The 13,186-nt window shown below is 44.8% G+C and overlaps 1 protein-coding gene across 1 annotated transcript in view; it reads right to left on the reverse strand.

Annotated features, from left to right (window-relative positions):
* The window catches only part of LOC140707664 (CD209 antigen-like protein E), a 36,379-nt gene that overhangs the window by 12,033 nt on the left and 11,160 nt on the right, over window positions 1-13,186 (reverse strand). The window contains exon 6 of the mRNA XM_078394421.1: window positions 3,160-3,246. Within this exon, the coding sequence (XP_078250547.1) occupies window positions 3,160-3,246 (87 nt within the window). The remainder of the gene's footprint in view (window positions 1-3,159; window positions 3,247-13,186) is intronic.

The raw sequence follows: 13,186 nt of genomic DNA on the forward strand, positions 1-13,186 counted from the left end.
GTCACTTAATTATGTAACACATTCTGCCAAATTGTTGCTGACTAATGTGATGCCAGTTGCAGGAGAAATTTAGGGACCAACAACAGCCACTCTTTGTGGCCTTCATAGATCTTACAAAGGCCTTTGATGTGGTTAGCAGGGAATGGCCTTTTTAAAATCCGTCCCAAGATTGGATGTCCACCTCGACTCCTTAACACAGGGGTCCCCAACCTCCAGGCTGCAGACCGGTCCTGGTCCATGACTTTTTAAGGACCGGGGTGCTGGGACAGCCGCACTGGGGGGGGGGATAAGAGTAGGGTAGGGGGATCATCCTTACTGCCCCCCCCTGCAAACTCAACATGTCAACAGTGACCCTGAGCTCTGTAGATGAAAAAGCAAAAGTGTGAAAAAGACAAGGTCCAAGGGGCACCCCAGCTGGGGCAGCTGTGTTGGGTCAGGAGAGGCACCGCCAGCAGCAGCGTCCCGGAGGCCAGGGACGCAGCAGTGGCGGCATACAGGCAAAGACTGCCATTGAGAACTTCTGCCAGGCAGCTTCATGACGCATAGCTTCCCTCGGGGAAAGGCAAAGGGTGGGCGGGTCAGGGCTGCTGAAGTGTTGGTGCTGAGGACGAGGGGCCTTATCTCAATGGGGGAGCAGAGGGGTGGGGGATGCTTGGGGCTAGGCCCTTTCCCAGGCAAAGGCGGTGGAGTGGCTCAGCACCGAAGCAAAATAATGTCAAGAGCCAGCAAGATTCCCTCCTCCAGAAAAAATAAATATGCCGCCGCCACCTCTGACCAGTAGTTACCTGCTGGGGGGGGGGTGAGGAGAGTGTGCATGTGTACTTGGAGCGAACGAGAGAAAGTCGGGTCAGAATCAAAAATAAGCTTTGGCGGGGAGGGGAAAACCCCCCTGAGACTGGTGGATTTGATGGGAGGAGTGGGACAGAGGGGGAGAGATACCTCGGGGGGGGGGACTCAAGGATGTAGTGTCAGTTGTATCCCTGTGCGATAAAGCCGGCGGGACACGCATGGGATTCCTTCTGAATGCAAAGCAGGCCTTTAACCAGGTGTTGTGATGTGAGGATATTTACAGTAGTTGCACTTTGTGGCATGCTTTTCTCCTTCCCTTATTTATCTGTGTAAACCAGGGGTCAAGGAACTTTTTTACCTTTTACCCACCAAAAAATGTACATACGCCAATATTACCCCCTTGATTTGAAAGGAAGGAAATCATACATTATTTGAATTTTAAAAATATTATTGAATCTACACAGGCTGTGTACCGAACTAGAAGGATGCACCAAATTTGATAAAGATGTGCACTATTTTTGCTGGAACACATTGCACTCCAGCCATGGGGTGTTATAGGGAGTGGTAAGGTGTCCAACATGCCTAGCAAGTTGCATTAATTTTTTGCTAAATTGCAGAGGATTTAAACATCATCAGTGGCTGCCAGAGTGGTGCTAGCAATGACATGCTTGCTAGAGACAGCCAATGCAGAATTGGGGAGGGGGCATTCCCTACCACTTTAATCATTCTATGTGTGGTTTGCAAAAAGGAACAAACCAGGCTAAAGGTCATTTCACACAGCCTGGTGCCACAGCCCAATATCAAAGGACCAGTGTGCTTTTTCATCATCATCAATGGAAAACTCAGCAGTGGCCAGAGGATTGGAAAAGATCAGTCTACATCCAAATCCCAAAGAAGGGAAGTGCCAAAGAATGCTCCAACTACCGCACAATTGCACTCATTTCACACGCTAGCAAGGTTGTGCTCAAAATCCTACAAAGTAGGCTTCAGCAGTATGTGGACCGAGAACTCTCAGAAGTACAAGCTGGATTTCGAAGGGGAAGAGGAACTAGAGACCAAATTGCTGACATGTGCTGGATTATGGAGAAAGCCAGAGAATTCCAGAAAAACATCTACAGGGGTGCCTCGCTTAGTGACGTTAATCCGTTCCAGGAAAAACGTCGCTAAGGGATTTCATCGCTAAACGATTTTTAAAAGGCCATAGAAATTCATTAAAACATGTTTGATGCATTCCTATGAGCTTAAAAACTGACCTTATGCGAAGATCCTCCATAGGAGCGGCCATTTTCGGTGCCTCTAAAGCAAGGCAAAACAGTGTTTGCCATTTTGTTTTTCCGGTGGCCATTTTGGAGCCGCCGATCGGCTGGCCGAAAATGGGGGCTTGATCGGCGGGGGCTTTGCGACGATCACGGGGAAGCGATCATCGCAAAGTGAAAAAAACCCATAGGGGCTATCGCAAAGCGATCGCTCTTGCAATGGCAAAAAGTCCATCGCAAAGTGATTTCGTCGTAAAACGGAGCAATCACTATACGAGGCACCACTGTACTTCTGCTTCATTGACTACACAAAAGCATGGCAGAAAGTGAGGAGGAATTAAAGAACCTCTTAATGAGGATGAAAGAGGAGAGTGCAAAAACGGTCTTAAACTGAACATCAAAACAACTAAGATCATGGCCACTGGTCCCATCACTTCCTGGCAAATAAAAGGGGAAGACATGGAGGCAGTGACAGATTTTACTTTCTTGGGCTCCATGATCACTGCAGATGTTGACAGCAGCCACAAAATTAAAAGATGCCTGCTTCTTGGAAGGAAAGCAATGATAAACCTAGACAGCACCTTTAAAAGCTACCCTTCCCTCCCTCCGTCCGGACCACCCACCTGCCCGCCCGCCTGCCTTCCTCCCCGGCCGGCGTGGCCCCACGTCACTCACTCAACAGCGGCGGCAGCGGCTCCTTCCTGCCCCAACTGAAGGACTGCTTTGCATTCGGAGTATAAGACGACCCCCGCACTTGGAGGCATGGTTTTTTGGCCAAAAAAGTCATCTTATACGCCGGCAAATACGGTAGTCATGTGATTTTTAAATAGAATCCATTTAGAACTGACCCTATTGGGAGGCAAATGTAAATGTAGGTAACTCCTCAGTTGTATCAGAATGTGAGAGGGAGGAGGCTCCTGCACTCATGTCCTTTTTGCCTGGAGAAAACTGGCTGGTCACAGTATGAACAGAGTGCTGGGCTACATTGCCTCATCATCAGCATGGCTCTTCTTATATTCTTGAGAATCGTGGACCAGGGGGAGTTAGTACGTGGCATCAAGGGAGAGGTGGTCCTGCACTCTTATTCTTCAGTATCACAACCTAGGAAACTTACCAATTTCTTCTTGCAGTATTCTGTTTTTTTCAGTCCAGTAGGCCAGTCTGTTTGATAGGTTTTGACTTAATTCAATTACTTCAAGATCTAAAAAAAAATTACAGCAATTCAAATCATGGTAATCATAAAATAGCAATGTATGAATACCAATCATTTTCCAACACTCTATCACATAGCAGAGTTGAACAATAAAAAGAATCCTGGAAAGGATTATGTAGAAAATCCTTTATTTTATTTACTTATTTATTGAATTTATACCCCGCCTATCTAGGCGGCGTACAAAATAAAATATATAAATACATGAATTATTATAAATAAACAACTGCAACAAGAAGGAAAACAGAGTGACTCACAGTAAAGAGAGAAAAGGAAAACATCAGGGATTGACTGGAAGGGATTAGCTGGGGTTAGCTGAAGGGAAGGCCTGCCGAAACATCCACGTTTTCAGTTGTTTCTTAAAGATGCCCAGCGAGGGAGCCACGCGAATCTCAGGAGGCAAGTTGTTCCAGAGGCGAGGAGCCACCGCCGAGAAGGCCCGTTTTCTTTTCTTTTCCTTCCGGGCCTCCCTCGGCGTCAGGCTCCTCAGCCTCACCTCCTGGCTCGCACGAGTGACACAGGTAGAACTTGGTGGGAGTAGGCGTTCCGCCAAGTATCGAGGCCCTAAACCGTTTAGGGCTTTATACGTAAGCATCAGAACTTTGAAGTCAACGCGGAACCGAATGGGCAGCCAATGCAACGCAGCCAGAATAGGAGAAATATGATGGAATTTTCTCACTCCACTAAGGAGTCTGGCCACTGCATTCTGCACCACTTGGAGTTTTCGCGTCAACCTCAAAGGTAGCCCCACGTAGAGCGTGTTACAGTGGTCTAATCTAGAGATTATGAGCGCATGCACCAAGGTAGTGAGCGCCCCCATGTCGAGATAAGGTCACAGCCGGGCTATCCGCCAAAGATGGAAAAAGGCGGAGTGGACCACTGACGCCACCTGTGTTTCCATGGTAAGCGCCAGGTCCAGATGGATCCCCCGGCTACGAACCCCACTCTTTGCAGCAAGGGTGGCCCCCCCAAATATGAGTCTCCCAAGCCGCCAATAGTGGGAGCGCCCACCCTCAGTACCTCCGTCTTGTCCGGGTTCGGCCGCAGCCCGTTCTCCTGCATCCATTGCAGTACAGTCCCCAGGCAGTGCTGAAGGGACAGAACGGCATCTCCTGCGGTTGGAAAAAAGCTGATATAGAGCTGGGTCTCATCAGCATACTGATGACACAATGCTCCACACCCCCTGATGACCCCTCCCAGCGGCCTCATATAGATATTAAATGCATTGGGGAGATAACCGACCCCTGTGGAACCCCACAATTGAGACTCCACGGGGCCGAGACACTCTCCCCAAGCTGAACTCTCTGGGGACGGTCCTCCAAGAAGGAGCGGAGCCAGGCCAATGCCAGGCCACCGATTCCCAACTCAGAGAGCCTCCCCAGGAGGATACTGTGGTCAATGGTATCAAAGGCTGCTGAGATGTCAAGGAGGACCAGCAGAGACACTTTGCCCCTGTCGGCCTCCCTCAACAGGTCATCACACAGGGCGACCAATGCCGTTTCTTTACACAGATAAGGCCCCCTAAACTATCATGATCCCCTCCTAACCACAGGATCTCCATCTTGTCAGGATTCAACTTCAGTCTGTTAGTTCTCATCCAGTCTATTAATGAAGCCAAGCAGTGCTGATGAAGATGAAGAGGAGGAATAGATTGTATGTGATCAATGTACTGATGGCAACACACTCCAAATTTCAAGATACTTTCCCAGCTGTCTCATGTAGATATTGCACAGCATTAAGAAGATGATTGACCCCTGTGGGGCATCACAGTGTAGGACCCACGGGAATGAAGGCAAGATCCCCAAGCTGAACCATCTCACGCCAGTTCTTGAGAAAGGACCAGAGCCAACACAATGTCATATTCCACAATCTCCAAACGTGACAGCTGGTCCAGGAGGACACCATGGTCGACGGTATCAAAGGCCACTTGAGAAGGTTAGGAGAACCAACAGAGTTACACTCCCCTGGCCAGCCACCTGTAACAGGTCATTGAGCAGGGGAACCAAAACTGTCTCATTTCCATGGTGTGGCCTGAATCCTAACTGAAAGGGCAACAAGGGTGATCAGAAAGCTGGAAACCAAGCCCTGTGAGGAAAGACTGAAGGAATTGGGCATGTTTAGCCTTGAGAAAATAAGATGAAGGGGAGATATGATAGCACTTTTCAAATACTTGAAAGGCTGTTTTAAAGAGGAGGGGCAGGATCTCTTCTCAGTCATCCCAGAGTTCAAGACACACAACAATGGGCTCAAGTTACAGGAAGCCAGATTTCAGCTGAGTATCAGGAAAAACTTCCTAACTGTTAGAGATTGTCACATACAGCGCTGATGGTACCTGTCTGTCATGGGTTTGGAGGGAAAGTTCCATCCTATGGGGAGTGGAAGGCGGGACATCAGGGGGGAGGAGCTGTACTGTATATATATTTAGAGCTGGTGTGGAGAAGTGGAGTTGGAGTCTGTGTGTCAGACTGGGTACAACTGTTCGTCAGATAGTACATACCTGATAGGTTCAGGTTTCTATCTAGGTAGCCAGAACTGATAGGTTCAGGGTCTGTGCGTTACCTTAAAGTGTTCCGTGGGAACCAATCTGTTGTATGTGTATGATTGGGACTATACCAAGTTCCAGTTTCCTATTTACCTGATCCTTTTATTTACCCTGTTTGTTGTTTCAATAAACCTTGTTCTTTTGTTTATTAAAATCCATTCCTGGTCTGGGTGACTTGATAGAGCGAATGGTTGGTGGCAGCATAACTACAGGGTGGGATACTCCAGTAGGTCTGGGGTTGCCACAGAGATGTATGGCAATGGAATCAATTACCTCGAGAGGTAGTGAGTGCTCCATCACTGGAGGCATTCAAAAGAAACTTAAACAACCACTTAGCAGATATCCTTTGATCTGTATTCCTGCCTTGAGGAGGGGGTTGGACTTGATAGCCTCAAACTTCATTATTCTGTTATTCGTTGATTCTATGATATGGCTGAAGGCTATTGATGTCCTACAAGAATGCTTGCAAGTAATCAACCATCTCCCTCTCAATCAATTAGACCAGAAACTGAATATTGGCATCATTCCTCTACCCATTACTACCAAGATGGTATTTGCTCTGCCATAACAATATACCCTCCTAGTATAACAACAGAAGATAGGGCCTAGACTACTCCCAAAAGAAAAAAAGTCTTGTTCAGTCTCCCAACTATAGAAAAAGGTCTCTAAGTTAAAATAAAATACATAAAATACTTAGAACAATAAGACTCCTAACCAGAGATAGAGATTAACTAAAATTAAGAAACCACAAAACCAATATCTATAGGTAATAAAATAAGTAAGCTACAATACCCCAAAGGCTAGTCCTATAAGTGCCCAACTAACAAGTGACATAAGTAGATCTACAGATTAATTAATAATGAAATAAAAAAGTTAAAAATATTCCTGCTCTGGATGGGATCACACTTCCACTGAAGGATCAAGGTTCATAATCTGTGCTGCTTTTGGACCCAGCCCTTTTGATGGAGAATCAGATCTCAGCTGTAGCCAAGTCTGCCTTCTTTCAGCTTAGGCAGATTGCATCTTCGCCCCTTTGATGTTCCCTCTAAGCTATGTAGCCACATAGCCACACAGCACTGCCTCAGTACCATACATCTGCAGCCAGTATTGCTGTCCATTTGTTTTTGGTCGCAGCTGGAATTTTACATGTGCTGGGTGGGGGTTCCACTGGTGGAAAACTGAATACAGTATAAGAGCAGCAATGACAACATGCAGCCACATAGCTTAGAGGGAAACCTGCCCCTATCTTGAGAGGAAATTTCTACTAATACTACTTTATGTGTTGGTAGTTTTGAAGATCGACTAGTATAATGCAGACATTGGGCTACCTTTGAAGGCAGTTTCAAAGCTGCAGCAAGTGCAAAACACAGTGGCCCTGATGAAGTTTCTGTGAGAGGCTCATGGGCAGTGCCACACAGAAAGTGTTGCAGTAGTCTAATCTTGAGACTACCAGTGCATGGAAATAGGCAGATTGGACCATAGATGCTGTTTGAATGTCCACAGACAGTGTTGGGTCCAGCAGGACACCCAAACTATGAACCTTATCCTTCACAAAGAAAGTAGCACCCCAAAGGAAAGGGAGGCACCCTATCCACAGCCAGCCAGAATAGCCACTCAAAAACCTCCATCTCGTCTGGGTTGAGCCTCAATCTGTTGGCCCCCATCCACTCCATTATCATAGCCAGGCACTGCTCAAGGGAAGGGATGGCATTCACTGCGGAATGGTGATAGAGTTCAGTGTCATCAGTATATTGATGGCATGCCACTCTGAATCTCCTGATGTCCTCCCCCAGTGGCCTCATATAGACTTTAAACAGCAATGGGAAGATGATCAACCCTTGAGGGATTCCACAATTGAGAGTCCAATGAGCGGTGACCATCTCCCCTAATTGCACTGTCTCAGGATGGTCCTCCAGGAAGGACCGGAACCAGGACAAAGCCAAGCCACCAATCCTCAATCTGGAGAGCCTCCCCAGGAGGATACTGTGGTCAACAGTATCAAAGGCCATTGAGAGGTTGAGGAGGACCAGCAGGGACATTTTACTACTGTCAGCCTCCCCCAAAGGTTCATCATGCAGGGGAAACAATGCCATTTTCATGCTGTGATGTGGCCTGAATATAGACTGGAATGGGTCAAGGGCATTGGTTTCATCCAAGAGTGCCTGGACCTGATTGGCTACCACCCTCTCTGCTTCCTTTCTTAAAAAATGAACATTAGAGAAATGATAATAGTTGTTACAATCATCTGCTGTCAAATTCAAGCTTTTTTAGATGGGCCTGATGTCGCCTTGAAGGTTTGGGGAACCCAACCTTCAAGGAGAGACACACTGATGATAGAAGCGGCCCATTCCATTGCCATCTGCCTGGCAAGGCCGGGAAAGGATCTAGGGAGGTTGTGGTGACCCTAAAGCAATCTAGCAGTCACCCTCGAGCCACCCTCTCCCTGCCCTGTTGAAAAAATGAGGTCCAGCATGTGGCCTGCTATATGGGTGAAGCTGTTGACAAATTGGAACAGGTCCAAGAAAGCTATGGCTTCCAAGAACTCAGGAGCTGACCCAGATACAAGAGTCTGGGGGACCTCAACAGCACTGCTGAGATGAAGTTTGCAAGCTCCAGAAAGGAGAGCACTGGTCCCCAGGGAGCACAATATAAACCAGCACCATCCCAAATCCATCCCTCCCCCTCAATGACACCTGGAGGGCTTCCAGACCTGGCATTTAGAGCCTACCAGCCTCTAAAGGGTTTCTGTAAACCTTGGCTACTCCTCCCACATCCCTCCAGTCTCTCCTGATGTTGGAGTAACCAGGTGGATATATTAAGGACAGGGACAGCCCGCTCGCTTTACCACCCAAGACATACATCGTACTTATAATTAAAATACAGTTTTACAGAAAAGAAAAATAATAAAATTCAAATAAACAACACTACAATCAAAAGCATTAAAATACATTTGCATTAAAACCATTTAAAATGGTGACTGTGATCGAGTAGGCTAACTGTTCAGCTGAATCCACTGAGGTATAACATTCTGGAATGGCTGCCTAAATAGCAAGGTTTTTTATGTTTTTTTAAAAAGGAGCCAGAAAAATAAACAATAGTTACATATAACTGGGCATCAAGAGGGCCATTATCAAATGACCTACAGTACATTTCATTTCATTTCATTCTCTCTTTTAAAATCTGACAATGTGGATATGTTCATGAAAGTTTACATTGCATTACGGCTCATCTTTAAGGTGCCACATGCTTTTGTCTTGTTTTGTTTTGCTTCTTTGGATTTTGCCTGATATTCTAGGTGCTGTTAATCTTAATTTAATTCTATCCCTCTTTTTGTATGCATTTTAGACCTGTACTTGTGATATCACCATATTAAGGTAAAGGTAAAGGTTCCCCTTGACAATTTTTGTCCAGTCGTGTCCGACTCTAGGGGGCGGCGCTCATCCCGCTCTTCAAGCCATAGAGCCAGCGTTTTGTCCGAAGACAATCTTTCCATGGTCACATGGCCAATGTGATTTAAACACGGAACGCTGTTTACCTTCCCACCGAGGTGGTCCCTATTTATCTACTCGCATTTGCATGCTTTCGAACCGCTAGGTTGGCGGGAGCTGGGACAAGCAACGGGTGCTCACTCCGTCGCGTGGATTCGATCTTACGACTGCTTGGTCTTCTGACCCTGCAGCACAGGCTTCTGCGGTTTAGCCCACAGCGCCACCACGTCCCTATCACCATATTACTGAATATAATTTGTTATTTAAGTTTTAACCTGCAAAGTACCCAGTAATAGGACAATATATAAATCAAATACGTACACAAATCAAATAAATAACTTTCTAGCCAGCTGCCTTTCTCTCATTTGGTTTACAAAATCAGTATCAGTTATGTTAAGGGTGAAAGGAATCATCCAGGACAGAGATAGGAGGAATAAAGAGGTCCTGAACATCTCATTTCTTACCAGTCTTTGTTTTAAAAGTTGGATCATACTTAACAGAGAATGTCCTCATCATATCTATTGCAGTTTGAAAGTTTTGCTCTCGCCTCTGTAATGTCATGTCTAAAAAAGAGGAAAGGACAAGATCCTGTTGCTTAGCTTAGTAATTCACATTAGAGTAGGTCATTGAATCAATGAGGATTTAGTGAGTCAACTCCATATTGATTTAAACAGCACACTCCAACTCTAGCCGCCTAGAGTGGTCCTTACCCGACCAGATAGGCGGGATATGAATTAAATAAATAAATAAATAAATAAATAAATAAATAAATAAATAAATAAATTAATTAATTAATTAATTAAAGTTGCTGTTAGAGTAAGTCCATTTAAATCAATGGAACTTAAGGAGAGGTTGAATCACAAATTCCCCATTGATTCAACAGGCCTACTCTAGTGTGACTTACTACAATAAGCAACAGTTATTCAGACAATATCCGTTGTATTATTAATATTTTGATTTCATTAAAATAAATGTATTGGTTTAAATTGTGTTGTAGGGTTATACAGGTGGAATGAAAATGGCACAACTCACTTCCAGGTGGCAAGAGTTGTGAATTTGCTGTCCATCTGTGTAAAAAAGGAACATGATTTCTGCCACTGAGTAACAAGCTATAAATACTCACTAATCAGCACTCAAAATTAATTCCTATTTACAAAAGATCTTTTATTTTCATCTCATGAAATGTTAATTAATTGTAATAAAGTTAAATTAATTGTAAAACAAATAAATAAATGAAATAAATTAGACAAATTTCATTCATTTGTTCATTGACTCATTCCTTCCTTCCAATAATTATCAATTATCAAACTCCTCAACATTCATTTGAGCTATGTAGACTTAAAATTGGTAGCCCAAAGCACTGATTACAACACAGGCCAAGTTTACCTGCTGCTAGTGGTAAAAAGCACAGTGCGTGTTCCCTTTGCGGAAGTGTTCCCCCATAGTGCTCCTTATACATTTAATAGCCAACAAATTTAAATCAACCCGCCCTTTTTTTTTTACTCTCTCTAATCTGGTCTGGGCCATCAATCCTCCAAACCAATATTATTATTATTGTATTTATTTAAAATATTTTTACCCTGCCTCTCTCCTTAAAAAGAACCCAAGGTAATTTATCAATTAAATGAGAAAAATTAAACCTGAAAACAATGAGGATACAAAAGAGGCTTACATCATTGAAGACAATAATTAAAGCTAAAAGCAATAAGTATAGAAATATTTAAAAGGAGCAAACAAATGCCACTCTAAGAAAAGCAACACCAGAAACAAGTTTAAAGCAGTAAATCCATTCAAAAATCTCACTCAGGCAACCAGCCATTGGACAAAGTTTGCCTGAAGAGAAAGGTCTTTGCCTGCTTGGGGAAGGACAGCAAAGATGGAGCCAGCCTGGCCTCCTGTGGGGGGGGGGGGGGGAGGAGTTCCAAGGTCTGGGAACAGTAGCAGAGAAGGCCCTCTCCTGTGTCGCCATCAAACACACCAATGAATGTAGAAAGAAAGGCCTCTCCTGATGATCTTAACACCATAGCAGGTTTACAATAGGAGACGTCCTTGAGACAGTTTAGACCCAAGCTGTTTAGGACTTTGTAGATTAGAACCAGCACTTTGAAGTGTGCCTGGAAACCATTTGACAGCCAGTGTAGCTGCTGTAATGGGGGTTATGTGACCCCAATTAGCCATCTGGCTGCTACAATTTGGACCTGCTGAAGTTTCCTGACACCTTCCATAGGCAGCCCCACCTTGAATGTGTTACAGTAATCCAGCCAGGATGTAACTAAATCATGTGTCACCATGGCCACATTAGACCTCTCCAAGAACGGAGCTGGTACACTAGTTTTAATTGTGTGAATGCATGCTGGCCACCACTGAAACCTGGGCATCCATGCTCAGAGATGAATCCAAGAGCATCCCCAAAGGATGCAGAGAGGGAATGTAATCCCATCTAGCACAGGCTGCATCTCTGTTCTTTGATCTGCCTTTTGGCTAACCAGGAACACCTCTCTCTTATCTGAAATACGTTTCAGTTTATTCACCTTCATCCAGTCCATTACTAATACCAGACACTGATCTACAGCCAAAATCTCCTGTAATTAGATGGCAATGAGAGGTAGAGTTGGGTGACATTCTCATACTGCTGACAGTGAACCCCAAAACTCCAGACAATTTATCCCAGTGGTTTTAAGTAGATGTTAAATAACACAGGAAATGAGACAGAACCCTGAGGGACCTCTTAGGCGAGTGGTCAGGGTATCGAACGGGATCCCCCCAGCACTAACTTCTGAGTTCTCTCCTCTAGGAAAGACTGGAGCCACCATAAAAGAGTGTTTCCAAGTCCATCCTGGAGAAACAGGCTGAAAGGATACCATGGTCCTTCAAAGTGACCAAAGCAATCTCCGTTTCATAACCAGGCTGGAAGCCAGATTGAAATGGATCTAGAGAATGCTTGCTCAAATCTACGTCCTGCTCATTTCATCACCACCACCTCCCGGTAAACCAGGTGGGCAGTTTGGCTTTACTTTGTGGAGGAGACATTTAGGAGCAATCCTGTCAATGGTTTTTGCCATTTACCGATTCTAGAGAGCAACCAGGGCTTCAACAGAATCACAAGGTGACAAGAAACTCCCCAAGAACTGTCAGGAAACTTTTTGGAGCCATCTGGGGCAGACTATCTTTGTCTATCCTCACCCTTGCAAAGGCTCTTAGTTCCAGTGAGTCCAAACCCCACCAGATAATGGTCTCTCGGTGACAATGAAACTACAAAGAGCTCCTCCACACCCAGGTCATCAACTTCAGTATAGAAGACCAGGTCTAAAGTGTGCCCTGCAGCCTATGAGGTCTGTTTCACATATGAGGATAAGAATAAAATATAAGACCAGTCTGGCCACTCCAGCCTTACGGTGCATTTTCTCCTTGAGAGGTTCAGGTTACATGAACTTGGCTTCTAGTTAGGTGCTGGGGAAAATGTTACAATCCACTGAGAGCAATAGTTCTGTTTGTTAATATAATCTCTTCAATGAATGATAGTAGAGATGGGTCAAAAAGAACCACTTGCTGATCTCAGTAGAGGATGGGGATAGGCTGGCTCCTCTAGGCTTAGGTCTCATTGTTCTTATATCTCTGATTACAGATCCTGCTAGAAGTTAACCGTTGTTGCACTCAATATATTTTGCTTCTCACTTGTTGACAATGATGTAGAGATGTTTTACAACAGATGTATTTAACATTTTTCTTATCTGTTATGGGACTGTTATGGGACATTTTCTAATACCTGAACTGCATTACAGAGGATGAAATGTAAATATGTTTAGCATACATTTGGTTGTTGCCACAATTTTTATTTTCACTTCAATTCACACTGAAATAAAGCCAGGCAGGATAACTGTGAACCAGAAACATGCTCCCC

This window comes from Pogona vitticeps, chromosome 5, assembly GCF_051106095.1.
Source record: "Pogona vitticeps strain Pit_001003342236 chromosome 5, PviZW2.1, whole genome shotgun sequence".
NCBI classification, from domain to species: domain Eukaryota; kingdom Metazoa; phylum Chordata; class Lepidosauria; order Squamata; family Agamidae; genus Pogona; species Pogona vitticeps.